This window comes from Pristiophorus japonicus, chromosome 15 (genome assembly GCF_044704955.1).
Source record: "Pristiophorus japonicus isolate sPriJap1 chromosome 15, sPriJap1.hap1, whole genome shotgun sequence".
NCBI classification, from domain to species: Eukaryota; Metazoa; Chordata; class Chondrichthyes; family Pristiophoridae; genus Pristiophorus; species Pristiophorus japonicus.
The window spans coordinates 70,822,992-70,844,778 of NC_091991.1; the positions used below are offsets into that span (position 1 = coordinate 70,822,992).

The following is a 21,787-nucleotide window of genomic DNA, read 5'->3' on the forward strand; positions in this document are numbered from 1 at the left end:
CGGGATAAACGGGTCCTTTTCAGAATGGCAGGTAATGACTAGTGGAGTGCCACAGGGCTCAGTGCTGGGACCCCAGCTCTTTACAATATACATCAATGATTTGGATGAAGGAATTGAGTGTAATATCTCCAAGTTTGCAGATGACACTAAACTGGGTGGCGGTGTGAGCTGTGAGGGGGACGCTAAGAGGCTGCAGGATGACTTAGACAGGTTAGGTGAGTGGCCAAATGCATGGCAGATGCAGTATAATGTGGATAAATGTGAGGTTATCTACTTTGGGGGCAAAAACACGAAGACAGAATATTATCTGAATGGTGGCAGATTAGGAAAAGGGGAGGTGCAACGAGACCTGGGTGTCATGGTTCATCAGTCATTGAAAGTTGGCATGCAGGTACAGCAGACGGTAAAGAAGACAAATGGTATGTTGGCCTTCATAATCGGGGATTTGAATATAGGAGCAGGGAGGTCTTACTGCAGTTGTACAGGGCCTTGGTGAGGCCTCACCTGGAATATTGTGTTCAATTTTGGTCTCCTAATCTTGCTATTGAGGGATTGCAGCGAAGGTTCACCAGGCTGATTCCCGGGATGGACGGACTGGCATATGAGAAGAAACTGGATCAACTGGGCCTTTATACATTGGAGTTTCGAAGGATGAGAGGGGATCTCATAGAAACATATAAGATTCTGACGGGATGGGACAGGTTAGATGCGGGTAGATTGTTCCCGATGTTGGGGAAGTCCAGAACCAGGGGACACAATCTTAGGATAAGGGGTAGGCCCTTTAGGACTGATGAGGAGAAACTTCTTCACTCGGAGAGTTGTTAACCTGTGGAATTCCCTACCGCAGAGAGTTGTTGATGCCAGTTCATTGGATATATTCAAGAGGGCGTTAGATATGGCCCTTACGACTAAAGGGATCAAGGGGTATGGAGAGAAAGCAGGAAAGGGGTACTGAGGGAATGGTGGTGCAGGCTCAAAGGGCCAAATGGCCTACTCCTGCACCTATTTTCTATGTTTCTCTGTTTCTGAGATCTCATAAGATAGCTCCCCATTTCGATGTCCTCCTGATGAACCACGTGCAACTTCCAAGGACATTAAACAGAGGACTCTATTACATTCAGACGGTATAGCATAGGTGCTTTGGTGGCTATCTGTGCCACAAGAGCAGATGGACCCTCTTCCCATTTTCATCTTTGCAGGCAAAGTCTCATAATCACTGCGAGCAAGTGTGGATAGGCGGCGGTCCGCCTCAGACCCTGCCACTCACTTATATCATGGACAGCGTGGTAGGCCTCATCGGCATCACAGGTCAGGCAGCTGCCACTGGGGGTGCTGACCCGACACTCAGATACTGAGGGCAAGTCCTGCACACTCCCTGGACTGGGTTGGAACAATGTCCTGCAGTGCTTCTGAACCAGATTGGGGCAATGTCTGGCACACTCCCTGCAATAGGTTGGGGCAATGTCCTGTAGTATCTCTGGACTAGGTATAATGGAGTAGCAGCGGTCCTTCAAATGAGCCTGTGCTATGCGACCTACTTCATGTCACCCTGCCCCCTCCCCTGCTGCTGACCACTCGTCTGTTGCTTTCTATTTCCAGATGACCAAACACAGGCGCCGCATCCCTCATGGGACCCATCCACGTCAGGCCATCATCTGAAGGAGGAGGAAGAGACTCTAGCGCAGCTTCAATCGACCCCTGCTCCATTTATAGGCACTCAGCTCCTCTGAGGACATGACATGACGTTCTTGGGGTTCGAGGAATCTGAGGCTTCTGGGACCAGTGGCCTGCAGCAACACAGTGCTGGGATTGAATCCTGCAGGCCATCTCACCGGAGGGTGAGTCAACAAAGTCGGCCTGCTGACAGACAAGCAGACGTGGAACAGAACATGGTGGGAATGTCCAGGGAGAGCAGCCAGGTTAGCCGTCAGTTCTTGATGTCTTGGATAGGATTCCCATGAGCATTGACAGTCTGAAAGCAACGATGACAGAGGTAAGGTCGCAGATCGTCAGTGTGAGCTGTGATACCAGCGAGGCCATCAATGCCCACACAAGGCTGGTGGCCTCTAGCAGTGACAGTGGAGTCCTGGAGAGTGTGGCGTGAGCCCTTGCAGAATATGGCGCATCACAGGCACAAGCTCTGCTTCAGTTTGGGCAGGTGACGCAGTCGATGCCTGCCTCCATACTCTCTGCGTTCCCCACTGTCATACGGGGAAGTGAGGGTTCCGAAGCAGGCCAGCAAGGTGTTAGTTTACATCATGCTCCATCATGGGAGAAGGTGTCATTACTCCGGATGACAGCATTCCATATCCCCCACTCAGTCGCCAACCAAGCATCAGCGACGATTGTCACCCAAACCACCTGTGACTGGCAACACCGATGAACAGGCTAGCCAGTCAGAAGCCGGGCCTCCCACGCCACGAGCTGATCCAGTGCGTCCCCACCCAGATGCCGTCCTCGCCCCCCGCCCCAACACAGCAGCACTCTGGCAGCCTTACTGCACGCCCTGATGCCACTTTGATTAGGAGCTGCAGGCAAGGGAGGGGGATGAAGGGAAGGGAGGGCAAAGACAGTGGGAAAAAATAGTGGGACAGGAATTGATGTTATAGTGTCACACTGCTGGATTATGTTTTTGATGCTGGATACATCTTATTTATGTTACAGTATTACACTATTGGATTATGTTCTTGATTATAGAATCATAGAAGTTTACAGCACGGAAGAAGGCCATTTCAGTCCATTGTGTCCACGCCGGCAAACAAGAGGCTATCCAGCTTAATCCCACTTTCCAGTACTAAGTCCATAACCCTGCAGGTTACGGCACTTCAAGTACTTTTTAAATGTGGTGAGGGTTTCTGCCACCACCACCCTTTCAGGTAGTGAGTTCCAGACCCCCACAACCCTCTGCGTGGAAATTTCCCATCAAATCCCCTTTAAACCTTCTACCAATTACTTTAAATCTATGCCCCCTGGTTGTTGACCCCTCTGCTAAGGGAAATAGGCCCTTTCTATCTACTATATCTAGGCCCCTCATAATTTTATACACCTCAATGAGGTCTCTCCTCAGCCTCCTCTGTTTCAAGGAAAACAAACCCAGCCTATCCAATCTGTCCTCATAGCTAAGATTTTCCACTCCCGGCAACATCCTCATACATCTTCTCTGTACCCTCTCCAGTGCAATCGCTTCCTTCCTGTAATGCAGTGAACAGACTGCACGCAGTACTCCAGCTGTGGCCTAACCAGTGTTTTATACAGTTCAAGCATAACCCACCGGCTCTTATATTCTATGCCTCGGCTAATAAAGGCAAGCATTTCGAATGCCATCTTAACCACCTTATCCACCTGGCCTGCTACTTTCAGGGATCTATGGACATGCGATCCCAGGTTCCTTTATTCCTCTGCACTTCTCAATGTCCTACCATTTAATGTGCATTCTCTTTCCTTGTTAACCCTCCCCAAATACATTACCTCACACTTCTCTAGATTAAATTCCATTTGATGCTGGATTATGTTCTGATAATGTTCTTGAATTATCACACTGCTGGATGCAGCTCATTATTTTATTTTGTTTAAGTATCACAATGAAGGTTACAAAGTTTACAATGTTACAATGTTCTTTTTTACCTTAACCATTTCTGTGTAGTGTCTTATATGCAGAATAAGAGGGAGAATAGTCAACATGGTGATATAGAGTGACCAGGCAATGTTCAAACCTGCCATTCACTCTTCAAGCAAAGCGTTCAACTGTGAGCTGCCGACGTAAGGCTTTTGCAGCAGCAAAATCTCCATGATGCCTCCCCTTGGTTGTGATGATGGTGGTGGTGGCATGGGCTTCTCGTCTTCCTCGTCTTTCTCCTCCCTTTTCCCCTGAGGTGGTCCTGCAATCCCCATTGGCAAATCCTGTCCCCTCATGATGGCTAAGTTGTGTAGCAGGCAGCAAACCACAATGAACTCAGAGACCTGCTGAGGGGAGAATTGTAGGCAGCCTCCAGAATGGTCCAGGCATCGGAAGCGCTGCTTCAGCACTCCAATTATCCATTCAACGATGCTGCGTGTGGCTGCATGGCTCTCATTATAGTGATGCTCAGCTTCTGTCTGAGGGTTCCAGAGAGGGGTCATGAGCTAGTGGCGAGGCCATAATCTTTGTCCCCAAACAGCCAGCTGTGGTTGACGCTGGAACATATGTGAGGACACTGCTCTCACACAAGATGAAAGCATCATGGATGCTCCCCGGAGTGGAATCCCTTCTGATTTCAGAAAACCTTGGCATTCTGTAAAGGTGCACGCAGGGCGATGTGCATGCAGTCAACGGCACCCTGAACCTTGGAGAAGCCAGCAAATCATCCAAAACCCTCTCATTTTGGGTCTCTCTGGTCATTGGGAAGTTTATGAAGTCCATCCTGCATGTGTACAGTGCATTAGTTACCTGGCGAATGCAGCAATGTGTAGCATGCTGCAAGACGGAGAATTTGTCCCTCGCTGATGCTTGGAAGGAGCCGGAGGCATAGAAGGCAAGTGCCACAGTCACCTTCACCTCGACGGGCAGTGCAGTCCTGTTGTCGTTAGTAGGCTGTAGGTCTGCCTGTAGGAGCTGGTATATCTCTGTCAGCACTTCTTTGGATCAGAGAGCTGGAGGTACGAGCGATGTTCCCTGTAAACTGGAGGTGGGGGGGGGGGGAGGGAGGCCACCTCCCCATACATCTGCGACCTCTCCGATTACGTTGCAAATGATCAACGATAAGCCTTCTTCCAGCTTGAAGTCGTATGGCAATAGCAGCCAGAATGAACAGCTCCCGACCTAGCATGGCCCACATCTTTTAAAATGTCCTTAAATGTCCTTTATAAAGCAAACTAGAAACTCATAAAAAACGTCACAATCAAAAGTATGCAGTAACGCAGCGTTCTTCTCTCAATCCTTTTAATCGCTCACAATTGCGACTTTCTCCTTCGCTGTTAACGCCTGGTGCGCACGGGGTCTGTCTGGTTTTTCTGGGTGGATTCTCGGGCAGATGCTAAATCGGGCAAAATGCTCGAAAGTTCTGCCCGGGACAGTAGTGCAGCGATGCACGACGATTCACGTCATCCCATCAGTCAAGACAGTGACAGGGCGATAAGTTTTAGTGCTGCCACAAAGACATTGGCGAAAGTTCCGCCCAGGCGCAAAATCTTGCACACCTCATTTTACACTCCAAAAAATAATTTTTGCATCCTGCCGAGGCGCTAAATGGGATGGAAATGAACCGAAAATCCAGTCCCTAGTCTGCTTTCACTTGAGGTTCAAATAGTCTCACTCAGCAATCAATGGTGCAAATTGGGATATCCACACCCAAATTCATATCATTCATGCCAATTAATTACTCTGTAACAAGTTGCTCGAGGCAGACTCATAATCACTTGAGGGTAACTTTTATATTTTACTCCGAAGCAAAGTGCAATGCAACCAATATCCACCAATGTTTGAGAATGGGGCCCAATCACTTACAATACAGTCTGTCTGGCCATCAAGGCCTGGCAAATGCAGCAAAATCCCACTGTACTTAGAAATTCTTAATTTAGTTGACAGTATGCCCTACAGAGGTATGAGTCTATGTGCTGTAATTTGGCCAGTCTAGGCTTAGGTTCATAACTAGAATGAATAATCACAAGGGAATAGAAAGCAGAATTAATAATTGCATTCAGAACAACCACCACTTGTATTTATATAGCACCTTTAAGGTAATGAAACGTCCCAAGGCGCTTAACAACCGGAAGTTTATTTTAGCTAATGAATAACCATGAATAATGTCACTCGAGAGTCTGGCTTCTTTATACAGCAAGAAAACTGACGTTGGGTAACTTTGCCAGGAAGACCGCCAAAACCAGGAAGCAATGGTGATGATAAATAGATAAGGCCTTTTTGGAGTGCAAGGAATTATCGGAGTCTTACAGAAGCCTGTTGAATATCATAGAAGAGGCCACTTTATAGAAACATAGAAAACATAGAAAATAGGTGCAGGAGTAGGCCATTCAGCCCTTCGAGCCTGCACCACCATTCAATATGATCATGGCTGATCATTTTTGCAACTTTAGTATCCCATTCCTGCTTTCTCTCCATACCCCTTGATCCCTTTAGCCGTAAGGGCCACATCTAACTCCCTTTTGAATATAGTTACGAACTGGCCTCAACAACTTTCTGTGGTAGAGAATTCTACAGGTTCACCATTCTCTGAGTGAAGAAGTTTCTCCTCATCTCGGTCCTAAATGGCTTACTCCTTACCCTTAGACTGTGACCCCTGGTTCTGGACTTCCCTAACATCAGGAACATTCTTCCTGCAAATAACCTGTCCAATCTCGTCAGAATTTTATTTGTTTCGATGAGATCCCCTCTCATTCTTCTAAATTCCAGTGAATATAAGCCTAGTCGATCCAGTCTTTCCTCATATATCAGTCCTGCCCTCCCGGGAATCAGTCTGATGAACCTTCGCTGCACTCCCTCAATAGCAAGAATGTCCTTCCTCAGATTAGGAGAACAAAACTGTACATAATATTCAAGGTGTGGTCTCACCAAGGCCCTGTAAAATTGCACTAAGACTTCCCTGCTCCTATACTCAAATCCTCTCGCTATGAAGGCCAACATGCCAGTTGCCTTTTTCACTGCCTGTTGTACCTGCATGTTAACTTTCAATGACTGATGTAGCATGACACCCAGGTCACATTGCACCTCCCATTTTCCTAATCTGTCACCATTCAGATAATATTCTGCCTTCCTGTTTTTGCCACCAAATTCTGACGGGATCGGATAGCTTAGATGCAGGAAGAATGTTCCCAATGTTGGGGAAGTCCAGAACCAGGGGTCAAATAATGTTGCAAAATTTAGTGAATGCATGAAGCTGTGTGATTAGTGTAAAGTAGATCAGTGACATTTAAAGGGTTGTGGATACATTAAGCAGATGGACTGATGAACTGTAAAGTAGGTAAATTTAAAGTAGGTAAATGCTAAAAAATGCAAATTAGAAAAGGAAATATGCAGAATGAATCGACAATTATCACAGCTAAGGTGCAAAATGAAAGAATTTTGACGTTAGAACTAACCGTTTACTGAAATTAGCTAGTCAATATGAGGCTGTTATTAACAAGGTCAATCAAGTATCAGGACGTAGCCAAAGGTATTTAATTTCAAGTCAAACAGGCCATTTAATTCTACATAATTCATTGACAAGGCCAAATTTTTGGAGTATGTGTCATTTTGGGCATTGTCAAAAGGACATTGACATATTGAAGATTTTAGACAAGCTTGGCAGGGATGATTGTGGTTTAAATTCTGAAGAGAAACTCACAGAACTGAACTTTTGTTCATTGGAGAAAGGATTGAGAGGTGCTATGACCCAACTCTTCAAAATGTTGAATTGTGTGGATATTTAGCAAACTGGGATTTTCGAACTTGAGGACACGAGTACAATGTTAATAAGCCTCAAATGAGAGAAGGATTTAGAAAGAATCTCCCCAATGGGGAGATGAGTGGATAGACTCCAGTAAAAAAAATCAGTTGATTAATTCCTTTAAAGTACAGCTGGATGGATATCAGGTGCAGGATGGGATTAAAAGTTACAGGTATAGTCAGAGATGATCTGACACTACAAAATGCAATAGTTCCTGTGCTGCTGAGAATATTAATGATGGTTTTTGAAAGAAACTGGTTAAGGCTGAAAAATACAGGTTGCATTATTAGATTGATATATGAAGGTTCATTCAATTAATTTCATGGGTCAAAGAGAAATTTCACAGTTTCATTGTCTTGTAAATTTCACTGTGATTATTCACAGAGACTGAATAAATTGAGCGCAATCTCGGATATAGTAAGCTTGGTGGACTAAGGAAACTTTTCTCATTCTATATTTTCTGTTCTTGTGCTCTATGTCAACAGGCTAACATGAGTGGCTGACTCTATAGAACGTGTTTAACGAACCAGTGTTAAAATGATCATTGCAACAAGTTATACTCATTCAATATAGCATCATTTTTAAATATACATTTAAAAAAATATATACATAAAAAAGGCTGGCTATAAAACATGCTAAATGTATGACAGTGGGACAAGACATTTATGTGGAGTATGTGATTGAAGGAGTAAGGATCTGTCATGCGCCTCGGAATTGTAAAACTGATATTCAATTTAAATTTCTCCATTTGTGAGGAGTAATTCCAAAAATGCTGAAGTGCAAGGTAGTCTGGTGGAGACCTGTCAGGTTAGAAACTGGAATAAGGCCAGTCCCAATGATCATCAACTCTCATTGTGTTCAATACGGATGAGCAATCAATTGTGGTTACAAACTAGGGTCAAGAACCAGGACTGGGAAGGATGCTGATCACAGATGTTACAGGAGTGGCTAGCTTTTGAGTGGGAGGTCTGATCTACATTTGTACAGTATGTTAAGAAAGTTATAAATTTTTACTTATAGATAAGAATGTCATGCAGGTCCTCACAGTTTGTGTCCAGGGCTCCAATGCTTTCAACATAGGTTCCATTGGTAACATAATGCTATGTGACACCGATAACAAATAAAATACATTTTGAATTCAAAACCTGTGGGTGATGCAGAGAGCAGATGTGAGGCTGATTTCCAGTGTTGGAGGACTGAGTTTTCAGAAAACATTGGAGAAACTTGGCCTCCTCAGCCTTGAAAGGAAATGATTGAGAGGGACTCTTATACAGGCTTTAAGTGGTGTGGAAAAGGCGAATCCTGAGCACTGCTTCAAGGGGATATAGGTTCAAAATGATAGGTTTTAGGGCTGAGTATTCTTCACATAAAAAGTGATCAGCATGTGAAGAGGCCTTCCTTGTGGAGTAGTGGAGTCAATAATCTTGGAGTCATTTACAAAATAGTTGGCTGTTGTGATGAGGTTACTGTAGTTTTTTTCTAGATGGATGATCTAAGATGGATTGGGTGACGCTCCTCGCTTTTAATTATGTTGTGAACACTCTGATAATTTTACTATTGCTGCTAACAGTTTTGTGCCTTTAATTTACTGGTTAGTCAATTGTTCCAACATCATTGTAATCTTTCTGAGAATTAACACATTCTTAAGTGGGATACCAAGGAGTATTAAAATTGGGTGAAAATAAAAAAAATACATCATTGGCTTAGAGAGTCATTGAGATATCTGTCACCCAGATGTTACAAGAGACTGAAATGGGCATAGCAAGTTCAAGCCTTTTATGTAACAAAGAGCACATCAACCATTAACGGCCAATAGGTTAATGCAACACATGAAGGAATTTCCAGCCATAACTGGAAGTCAGAAGTCTTGTTTCTGTGTTATTACTCACCACAGATGGTCTCAGAGCTGTATAAATGCCAGAAAATTGTAGTCCTTTCCTTCTCAAAGCACTAGCTGTCATTCCAATTATTTTATCTAGAAATGGAATTTAAATGATTTATGATATCCAAAACATACATATTTAAAAACCAAAATAGGTCAGTCAATGCTAAAATGGTTGAAATACATTTAATTTATCCACATGAGAGTAATGAATACTGGCCTGAATTACTGAATGAATGCTCATCTGAAATAAGACACTGTACCCAACACCAACTGCTTTAATAGGGTTGGGTTAGACCACAGACCCAAGATGTGTTTAGATGCTGAGAAACCCAGTAAGTTTCTTGTCCATAGTTTCCCTCTACTTTATTTATTAAAACAAATCCATCATTCTGAACATTAAAGGTGACTAAATATTTGTACAGGAAAGTAGTTAAATATAATAGGCTAAAATGCATTATTTTTTTACTGAACATGTTTGTGTTAATACCCTGTTACATTTTACACAGTTTTAAAAAGGGTTGCATTGAATACAACTAGAATTGTTGTGCCTATACATACTGGCTAGTTAGCCATTCTGACAATGCAATATATTTTTAAAAGAATCAATACCTTCTTTGATGGGACACAATAAAAATTATTGAGCTTGGGGGAAAAGAAAAAAATACAACATGGACCTTTTTTTTTACAGTAGATCCTGGAGACCTATCGAGACAAATGCCATCTAGACAGCCCCAGCTGGAGAATAAAATGAGGTAGTAATGAGGTATAAAATAAGACTTTCATGTGATATTAGCTGTTACCATTTTGGAGGCTGGGAGGAGGAGGGGCAATGGGAGGTGAAAGCAATGCTACTGAGGGAAGTTTGTCTACTTTGCCTAAAAGTCTCACTGAAAGTCACTTCCAGAACATAGATCTGGAATGATGCAAACAAAGAGAGCACTCACTGCTTTATTCACTCAAACGTACAATTATCCTACTGTACACAAGTGACACATATCCTACAATACACACGTGAGACAAGTACAGTGGAAAAGTGGTATAGGTCGATAACTTCTTTGAACAATCCACCTTGCCCTGGAACATTTCCAAAAATGGGACTCAAAATTAATCTGGGGGCAACCAGTTGAAACCAGTTCCAATATGGGCTTTAAGCTTTCTCAGGGTGTCTGAATTACAGCAAAGCATGTTTGAAAGGCAACAAGTGGAACAAAATTGCTGATTTACCAGTTAATTATAAACAAAAGTCGCAATTAGATCATTTAATCTTTGACAGGAAATAGTTCACCTATTTAGCTTCAGAGTGGAAGACCTTGCTAAGGATTTTCATTGTGAAGAAAGAAACTTCTCAATAAGTAGTTAACCATAAAATAATTTGTATCAATTTAAACACATTTTAGCAGTTACTTCTTTCCGTTTGAGAACATTGAGTTATATGAAATTATGCCATAAAACGTATAAAAATCAATGCCAAAGGTAGTTAAAGATGTGTAATCACTCTTCATTGGACTCCGAGAACATGAAAACTTTATTATATTTCCTTCCTAAACCTTCTGGTTAAAATCTTTTTAATATAATGTCATCAATCCTTTGACGCTAACCTCAACATCCAATCATTAGTTTTCCTAAGCAACTACACGCAAATCAGAACACTGCCAAGACAGCTGTCTCAGTGAATTATTGAAAAGGATTAATATTTTAAAATGGTTCAGTTCTCTTTTTAATGGCCGTCTTTAATGAGATACAGCCAATTAAAAGTGTGGGGATGTTGGAAATCTGAACGCTCTGTTGTTTAACAACATAAGAAAGCATTTCAAGCCAGCTGTTTCCATAATCTATTCCATCATGAACTTTACCTCATCGATTTAATAGCCGGAGGGAAGTTTATGCATCAATACTAATCTGTACCCACATATCCACTATTAACCCTGGCCTGTTATCTTCTACAGACAAAACCCCACCCATTCTAGCTGAATAGTACAGGAATTATTGTGTCCAGTAGAATGTTTGAGTACATCCTTCAAAACCCACCGAGTGGGCAATAATTGTAGTCTTTAACATATTTAAACCAAGAAAAAGTAATAAAATAAGAATCAATCTTACCATTGTCAATTAGACTCTGTGCCAATTTCAAGTCGTTTGTGCTGTTCATTAAGACAGAGATATTTGTTAATATCATCAATGTGCTACTGTGATAATCATTAACACAATTGTTATGCATAAATCAGTGAATTGTGCTCTTTGAGGGTTATGTGGTAGAATTCATTCATGGCTGTAACTTCCAAAGGCTAATGGGGGGATTAATGTGCTTCTTCCAGCAACAGAGATCACTTTAATATGAAACTGTCCCCCTTCTGTCTCATGACCTAAACTAAATTACGTTCTTTATCAAAAATACGAGAAGATCTCCCATGGAGTTGCTCGTGGTCATAGAGGTAACGCTGCTGCACAGAGGGGATCGTCCGGTGTGTAATTTGGGAAAGCCATGTACGTTTCCCCGGAAAGTATATGGAAAGAAGTTTCTAAGAGCACTCTCCAGAGACAGTGAAGTGCCTTTAGTTGGATCCTTTAAAAAATTACTGTTTCTCTTATGTGCTGAAAATTGATTAATAAGTAAGTAAACCCTCAGTTTCATAAGAGCAAATAAATATCCATATGTAAATGGGGGAAAGCTTTTTAGCATTATTCACTCAGCTTAGGAAACTAGAAATATCAAAAAATATCTTAAACTTAAGAAAAAATTAAAATCATTTGCTTCTTTCCTTCTTTTCCAAATAGCTCTGTAGCATTACTTAAATTACCAAAATGTTCGATTAAATTTCCATATTTAATATAGGATTTTGATTCAGAATGCTCCTCCAAACTGAAATAATGCTAAAGTCCTTCTAATACTTGCTATTTATTTATCTGAACAATTAATTTCATTGAGTTTTGAAAATAAACACATATAAAAGGCAGCTTTTATAAATATTTATAAAAACCTCAGTCATTGAGAATATTCAAGACAGAGATCAACAGATTTTTGGATATTAGGGAATGTAAGTTGTGAGGAGGATGCAAAGAGACTTCAAGGGGATATAGACAGGCTAAGTGACTGGGCAAGAACATGGCAAATGGAATATAATGTGGAGAAATGTGAAGTTATTCACTTTGGTAGGAAAAATAGAAAAGCAGAGTATTTTTAAATGGTGAAAAATTGAGAAATGTTGGTGTTCAGAGAGACCTGCGTGTCCTTGTACATGAATCGCTGAAAGTTAACATACAAGTACAGCAAGCAATTAAGAAAGCAACTGTATGTTGGCCTTAATTACAAGAGGATTTGAATATAAGAGTAAAGATGTCTTACTGCAATTATATAGGACCTTGGTGAGACCACACCTGGATACAGTTTTGGTCTCCTGATCTAAGGAAGGATATACTTGTGGAACGAAGGTTCACCAGACTGATTCGTGGGATGGGAGGATTTTCCTATGAGGAGAGATTAAGTGGACTAGGCCTATATTCTCTAGAGTTTAGAAGAATGAGGTGTGACCACATTGAAACATATAACTTTCTTACAGGGCTTGACAGGGTAGATGCAGGGAGGATGTTTCCCTTGGTTGGAGAGTCTAGAACCAGGGGTCACAGTCTCAGAATAAGGGGTTGGCCATTTAGGACTGAGATGAGAAGACATTTCTTCACTCAGAGGGTGGTGAATCTTTGGAATTCTCTACTCCAAAGGGCTGTGGATGCTCGGTCGCTGAGTATATTCAAGGCAGAGATCCATAGATGTTTGGAAATTAAGCGCATCAAGGGATATGGGGATAGTGCAGAAAAGTGGAGTTGAGGTAGAAGATTAGTCATGATCTTATTGAATGGTGGAGCAGGCTCGAGGGGACGAATGCTCCTATTTCTTATGTTCTTATGTAACCTGCCTAAGTCCTTCTCCACTGGTTGCTTTTCTTCTTAGCTCCGTGTCTGCCTTTGGCCCTCTTGTTGTACTTGCTGACTGCATTTGCAGCTAGTGTATACTATAGATCATTTCTTTTCTTTCAAAGTTATCTCAGGAAAAAGTTGAAGAGTCTGTGCTTTATATCATTCGTGATGTTTTATACAGAAAAACTAACTGAAATGACCTTAAATGCTTCTTATAATGGATCACTGGGGACTTTTGCCTGCACTGATTTTCCATTGATACTCAGGAATGTAGGAGGGGATGGGGCTTACAAATAAAAAGTCTTGATGTGTTCTATGAATTACCAGTCTTGCTGTCACTCAAAAAAAAACGCACATTGTCAATGCCTGTTGGGATCTGTAGCCTGCAACCCAGTGATTCCCTTTAGTTTAGAGTGATAGATTTAGGATGTCCCAGGAAGTCATGTTTCTCACAAAAGACACTGTAATGTAGGCACCTGTGAATATGCTCACAAGTTTTAGAGCTATTGAGTTGGGAGTAGCTTAGAAAGTCAGGTGATGTTCACAAGACTCAATAAAACCCCAACCAGTTCGTCAGGAGGTCCACGATGAGGCAGGTGATTGAGAGTCTGGTGAATGAACTGGTAATGCGTAGTGTGATTGTTAAACCTTTGCTAATAATCCAACTAGTTCTTAATAGCAATGTGTTGCTATGAATTCTAAGCAAAGAACCCATGAAGCAAATACATTACAGACCCATGCATCTAAAACACAGAAAATGCTATTTATGATAAGCTTTTATGTTGTTATGTTAAAAATATTATTTCCAATAATAAATCCTCAGCTCAGTGCAGTACCCAAGATGGCAGCTCAAAAATATTTTCAGCAATTTAATTGGTTTGCCCCCTTTTATTGATATCAGTTTTCCATTTTAATTCATAATTTTTTGAATTTCATAATTAATAGTTTTCATTCATTTATCCTACTTGCTGGTTGGTACATTCCCTCACTGTTCAGTCATGATACGTTGCTGTTTCAATATGAAATCTGAACCAATCAGGTGGAAGTGTAACACAGAAATTTACAAATCATACAGAAAACATGCAATTTATTTTTACATATATATTAGTGGGTCCACTGTGACATTTTTAAATAACAATAGAGGTGTTACGCTTTTTAGTGCACCATTTATTACCAGGGTAATGGATTTATGGTAACTTCATCAGTCAAATTTTGTTTATATTGCATGGTATTCTGGGATTTTTCCAGTGGTTTGGGAATTGAGTAAAATGTTCCCCTTATTTTATTTAAAAACTGTATATCTGTGGGTTTTTTCTTCCTTTACTTCTGCACTTTGTTTTTAATCTCTTACATTTTTGAACACAGAAGATGGTAGACAAGATTTACCAGGTAGGAGATAGGTACCAGGATCAGGTAGAGGGAACTAGAAAATTTCATTCACTTTGCATCCAATTTTTACCCTTCCCTCACCTTCACTCACCTTCACATGGTCCATCTCCAACTCTTCCCTTCCCTTCCTCGACTTCCCTGTCTCCATCTCTGGGGATAGGCTATAGACCAGTATCCACTATAAGCCCACTGACTCCCACAGCTACCTGGACTACACTTCCTCCCACCCCGCATCCTGTAAGGACTCCATTCCATTCTCCCAGTTTCTCTCTCTCTCCGTCGCATCTGCTCTGACGATGCCACCTTTCACACCAGTACCTCTGACATGTCTTCCTTTTTCCTCAACCCCTCCGCCATGGTTAACATGGCCCTCGACCATCTTCATTCTATTTCCCGCAGCTCTACTCTCACCCCTTCCCCTCCCTCTCAGAACCATGACAGGGTTCCCCTTATCCTCACCTTTCACCCCACCAGCCTCCACGTTCAATGGATCATCCTCCGCCATCTCCCACCACCAATCACATCTTCCCCTCCCCAACCCTCTCAGCATTCTGAAGGGATCGCTCCCTCCGCAACACCCTGGTCCATTCCGCAGTCACCCCCAACACTCCCTCCCCTTCCCACAGCACCTTCCCATGCAAGCACAGGAGATGCAACAACTGCCCTTTTACTTCCTCCCTTCCCACTATCCAGGGCCCTAAATACTCCTTCCAGGTGAAACAGTGATTTACTTGTACTTCTTTCAATTTAGTATACTGTATTCGCTGCTCACGATGTGGGCTTCTCTACATTGGGGACACCAAGCGTAGATTGGGTGACCACTTTGTGGAACACCTCCATTCAGTCCGTAAGTGTGACCCTGAGCTTCCGGTCACCTGTCACTTTAATTCTCCACTCCACTCCCACTCGGAAATCTCAGTCCATGGACACCTGCACTGTTCCAATGAAGCTCAACTCAAGCTCGAGGAACAGTACCTTATCTTTTATTTAGGCACTTTACAGCCTTCTGAACTCAACATTTCAGAGCATAATCTCTACCCATCTTTGGCTCCTTCACCCCTGCCCCCCGTGCCCCCCCCCAACCCCCACCACCCCCTCCAACCCGAGCTTCTGTTTTTTCTCTCTTTGTCTCCAATGGCAGTTGGTCATTATTCCGCCATTCACACCCTATCTAGTTTAACCTTTTTCTAACACTGGCCATTACCATTTCAAGTCGGCCCATCATCCCCATTGGCTTTAATCTCTCCTGCCTTCCACCCTATCACAGACCTTCAATTTTGTTCTTTCTTCCCCTCCCCCTTTCAATACTTCTTAAGAATCTGTTCTTTTCGAACATTTGCCAGTTCTAACGAAGGGGCATCGTCCTGAAACATTAACTCTGTTTTTCTCTCCGCAGATGCTGCCTGACCCGCTGAGATTTCCAGCATTTTGTTTTTTTTCGGGCAGAGGGAAGTTGTCTGGGAGGTGAGGGATGACACAGAAGTGAGTGAGAGAGTTGAGGGTCGGGTGGCAGTGGGGAAGCAAGGGGTGATGGCCTTGAGTTGTGCTGTTACAGAAGGGGAGGGGCTGTGGTCCGGCAATGAGGTAGGGGTGCACAATTCACATGAAAGAACATGGAAAGAAGTTTTTAAACAGTTCTATTCAGACACGAACGTATGTTTGTTGGATTGGTTCTGTCGCTGGATAAGTAAGTAGATACCAGTGCTGAACAAAAATAAATCTGTTCAGCTGTTTGATTTGTCAGTTCGTGCTGAGCAGCGCTCTAGTCAGAGTGTGGCTGGGGATTATATCAAGGGCACCAAGTCGATAGTATTTAAATTAAATTCACCAAATAGGAGTAGGTGAATGGAGAAAGGAAAGCATCTGATTCATAAGCTGTTTAAAGTACCCAGCACCGGATCGATCAGTACCGACAACTTGTACTGAGAAGGAAAGTCTACACAGCTGGCTCAAATCAGTTTTGCAAGGAAGGATAAAAGCTTTAAATCAGGATGATCAAAATCAGCAGACTTTCCTGTACTGAAACAAAAAATATCAATATGCTACATGCAGATCATGGGCAAAGAGGAGTTTATTAATTTTACACTTGTAAAAGCACAATGAGGAATTTATTTTTTGAAGCTGGGGTTCATGAAGGTGAATGGTGTCAATGCTGGAAAAGAGTGTATTTTTTTATTTTGGGTACCTATTATAAGCATTAAGTATTTGTAGGTTAGACTTGATTAAGAAATGATGCTTTCTCTATTTTTCCCCAGCAATATGTCCTACACAGAATTTCAGAAGATTATATAGGGAGGATGCAGTATAGGCGCTCATGATAAATGTTCCTTACTTCTCCTCACTGGATTAGTTGTTTTCTAGATCAAAATTTCCTAGCATTATCTATCAATGGACAAAAACTGGGAATCAGATAACAAATGTACAAAGTGCATCTTTATCATCAGGTTCAACATGTTAGAATATGGTGAAGTGCATGTTTATTTAATAGCAACATTTACTTTCAGTGATAATGAAAGATTCAAAGGCAAACTCTCTCTGAATGATTTAGAACATTTCTTAGTCAGATGTTTCTTTATCTAGTCACAATTTAAAGAGCAAATGCCAATGTATCGTGCAGATAAGGTTAGGTATTATAACACATACCTGTCGACTGGTGCTAATTTTATTACAATTAGATTTGGTTTTGAGGGATCTATTTCCAGTTCTGTCTCTTCAAAATGGTCAGTTTGAACTTTGGTCCAATTTAGATTTTCCCGCAGCTGTTTTATGGCCCTCCAGTCAACTGCCGGCAGAATCAGAGATGAGTTTGAGGATTCAAGCAATTGCTGGAAAGAAAATATATTCCATTGATCAAATTCAAAGAATAAACTTCACAAATCCATTTGCTTGTAAAGGAGAACATTAAAACACCTGAAAATATACAAAATCTTACTGAGAAGAGTATATTTCCTGCACAATTTAATTAACTTTAGAGCATCATTTTCTCGGCTTGTTTACGGCAAGAGAAAATAGGTGTGAATAGTCAGACATTTATTCCATTATTACTATTGTGCATCTCAGTTTTGCTCCCAGTCTAAAGTAAGTGTAAGGAAAGTAATGAATAAACTTAGCTTGAAGTTATCTGGAAAGGCCTTTGTTAAGAAACTTATAAAGTTTTATGCTTTGGAGAGGTGGCGGGGGGGAGGGGCGGGGGGGGCAACGTAAATAAAAGTAAATGGAAAATCTCTCCTGAATGTCAATTAAAAAATAGGAGTTAGTAATACAAAGAAAGGGCAAATAAGTCATTTGCTCAGTTTGCCTGCAGTATTGTTATTATACAGATTCGTACACTATACATTTGTAAATTATATTAAGAGGAAGAGGGGGAGGAAATGTGGACCCATTCTAAAGATGGTGGAAATGGCCACTGCAATGTACATATTAGCCTGAAGCAACATGACTAAGTAGCATGTGCAAACCTGTTCATATGGATTAGCAAATTCAGGTTTCGAAATGGGACGAGTTTTGTGGAAAGCATGGGCTATTTCGAGGAAATACACAAACTAAAAATTCCAATCGACTCATTAGGAAACATCTAAACTAGAAAATTGTCGAGTGAGGATAGAGAAACCCGAGATGGAGACGAGAAGAAAACGTAATCATAGGGGAAGTGGCTGTGATGGGGAGGTGATGTTAAGAAACTAACATGTTTACTGAATAAAGAACCACATAATAGAATTTATATAATATTGATAAAGTTCAGTAGTTATGATGGACTCAATTTTGCCCAAAGCCGTTTTTTTGAGTATTGCCAGAGTTACGCCCATTTTTCTAGGCCACAACTGCTCCAAAGATAAATGTGCCAAGTTTCCCTGTTCTACTTTTTGAAATTGGCACTGCGCAGCCTGTCCTGTAGCCTTGGGGGGGCAGAGCCTAATGTCTGCGTCGAAAAAAACGATGCCGTCCCTTCTGTGCATGCGCGGGGAAAAAAAAGGATGTTTTTGACGTGATTCCTATGGGCGCACATGCGCAGTCCTGCTCCCGGTCTGCAATCAGCCGTTTTTAAAGAGCCATGTGTGTGTGTGTGAGAACTCAGTGCTGTGTGAGAACTTTAATTATCATTGGAAAAATCGGAGCTGCAATACAAGATGCAACGTGGCGCTCGGACCAAGAATTTCTTACAGGATGAAGTGGAGGCATGAGTTAGTGTGATTGAGGCCAGATGGCACGAGCTGGACACCAGCAGAGGTCACATAAAAGTTCCACCCAAAGAAATGAAGGAACGCTGGAACCAACTTGCAGAAAGATTACTGTGCAATAGTGACCACCCTGAGGTCTGGAGGCCAGTGCAAAAAGAAGTGGCAGGACCTTGGTCAAGTAGTTAGTATAAGTAATATTTTCATTTTTCAATGGAATTGCAATTGTAAATGTAACCATCTGTATATGTCCCACCCAGCAGAAAGATACCCTCTCTAAAAAGTTATATTTTCATCTTTACAGAGGAAAGTGGCACACAACAAACGAGAAAGAACTCCAACAGGAGGAGGCCCGGCAAATCTGCAGCCACTGATACCCTTGGAACAGAGGGTCGCTGCTTTGATGGATCCTACCTGAAGAAAAGCAACCACCACTGCACAAGCTGGGCCCACACTCCAGGGAGAGGGTAAGTCCTGCAAATACCACAGTCTGGCTTTCCTAAATGTTAAGTACTGCACGGGCTAGCTATGCTTTGGTTCATGGGGATGTCTCCATCAGCTACGCTTCGGTTGATGCAATGTGCTATCATTCATCATGGTCTTCAAATCAGCCTGCTGCCTGCGCTGTGCGAGCCTACTCATGCCATCCACCCTGCCCCTTCCTCTGCTGCTAACCAATTTCTGTTCGGTTATATTTTGCAGAATTTGAGGCCAACCCTGACGATGCAGAATAAGATTCAGACGAGGACCAGCCTGAAGAGGAAAACATCTTCCAATTCCACCTTCCAGACCAAGAACATGGGGGTGAAGGGGAGTGGGGGTGGGGGGTGGAAATGGATGAAGCCCTCACTGTTGTACTCACTTTGGCGGAGGTGCAAGTGCTGTCCATTGAGGTGCTAGCCCCTTCCCTGACTAGTGGTTTGAGTGTTGGTGAGACATTCCATGGTTTCCCACTGTCCGAGGCTGGGGATTCCAGTGGGGTGCAGCGAGGCACACCCAGGGCCCCACCATCCCAGGCTGCAGGTCCCACTGGGATGCTGCGAGCCACACCCAGGTTGAGATGGGGAAGGAGAGCTCGTCTGCGCTCTCCTGAGGTGCAGGATCTAACAGATGTGGTTCAGATGATGGAAATGAGTACGGAGAGCACTGACCTTACACAATCAATCCTGGACATCACCAGTGGAGTGGGTGATGAGGTATTGGGACTGTTGAGAGAAGTAACAACACTCTCATGAGAAATGGGATCGCTGTCCGGGAACATGAGGGAAGGAATGTCTCAGTCAGCAGAAACAATGTCGGTGCACATGAGGGAGGGAATGTCACAGGTAGGTGAGACACCGATGACAAACATGGGGGAGAGAATGTTGGAGGTAGTTGAGATACTGTTAGGGTACATGAGGGAGGGAATGTCGTAGTTAGCTGCTGCAATAAGGGAATACGTCCAGACTCCGCGCCCATTGACAGAATCAACCGCCACTCCCACTCCAAACCCCAGACCAGCCTCTGAAGAGGCCCAAGCTGGACCTTCCACATTACCAACTGCCCCGCCACCTCACCCCCCCCCAATCCCCCGCGCCCCCCCCCCCCCACCAAGAAGTGTGCATTACCTGAGATGTTCGAAAGAATAAGCTTGGTACCAACCCGAGAAACTCTGCGCCACCTCCTGCGGGCAGGGGTGGTGGAGTCACCAGCACCAAGCACAGCGGGCAATCTTAGAATAAGGTGGAGGAGAGATGGGTACAGCCTTTCTTTGCTGCTGTTGTTGATATTATTATTGTTGTTGTTACCGTTGTAACTGTTCTCAAAGTAAAAGTTTTTTATAAGTTTTGTAAAGTTAATAAGTGATCTTAAAGTTTTTAAGTGATCTTAAGTGAAAACTTTAAAGATTGATACAAGAATATTTTTATTAAAGTTAAATATAAACAAATGTTTGTTAAACTTCTGAGTAAAATATATTTTAAATTATAACTGAATCATTTCCATCATTTGCTCCATTAACACAGCACAACATTATGGAACAGGTCAAAACAGTAAACATGGTCCATTTGGAATAGTTGCCGCTGAGCCTTCAGGCAGCAAAGTGTTCACGGATTAACTGCTGGCACAAGGCCCAAGCAATCATTAAAGGGGCACGACGGTCCGCCCTCCTCCACTGTCGTGCTCTGGGTTCAGGTAGTTGCATGGCTTCCACTTCTTCCTCCTCCTCATCCGTGTCATCTGCATCTTCCTCCTCATCATCAGCCACTCTCACCTCAGGTGGGTCTTTTACTACCAGCTGCTGCTGCCTCATGATGGCTAAGTTACGCAGCATGCAGCACACAACAGTGAACTGACCGACAATCTCAGGGGAGTATTGCAAGTAGCCTCTGGAAACACTGTTTCAATATGCCAATGGTCCTCTGTATTATGCTGCGCATCGCAATGTGCGACAAGTTGTATTCCCGGTCACCTTCCATCCGGGTTACACGTAGGAGCGTCATGAGCCAGGTGGTGAGGCTGTAACCTTTGTCTCCCAGTAGCCAGCTCTGCCCTTCTGCCTGCTGCTGAAACATGGCAGATATAACGCTCTCGTGTAGGATGTACGCATCATGTGTGCTCCCAGGGTATCCTACATCAAGTGACATGATGCGATGCATGTCATCATACACGAGCTGCACATTAATGGAGTGGAAGCCTTTTCTGTTCCTGTACATCTCGGAATCCTCCAAAAGTGCTCGCAAGATGAAATAGGTACAATCAATGCAATCCTGTACCTTGGGGAAGCCAGCAATCCGTGAGAAGCCCACAGCCCTGTCACGCATTGCCTGGATGGTCATGGGGAACTTTATGTAGTCATTCCTCTGGGCATATAGTGCAGCAGTCACCTGCTGATTGCAGATATGTGTTGCATGTTGAGAAATGGCCCACACATCCCCAGTTGTTGCTTGGAACGATTCAGATGCATAGAATGAAAGTGCAGCTGTAACCTTCACTTTGACTGACAAAGCAGTCCTCCTGATGCTTCTAGG

At 42.8% G+C, this 21,787-nt stretch overlaps 1 protein-coding gene across 1 annotated transcript in view; it reads right to left on the reverse strand.

Annotated features, from left to right (window-relative positions):
- The window catches only part of LOC139281507 (V-type proton ATPase subunit S1-like), an 83,605-nt gene that overhangs the window by 27,039 nt on the left and 34,779 nt on the right, over positions 1-21,787 (reverse strand). Inside the window, exons 4-6 of the mRNA XM_070901678.1 lie at positions 17,248-17,429; positions 11,404-11,444; positions 9,308-9,393 (exon numbers count right to left, since the gene is read on the reverse strand). Coding sequence (XP_070757779.1) covers positions 9,308-9,393; positions 11,404-11,444; positions 17,248-17,429 — 309 coding nt within the window. The remainder of the gene's footprint in view (positions 1-9,307; positions 9,394-11,403; positions 11,445-17,247; positions 17,430-21,787) is intronic.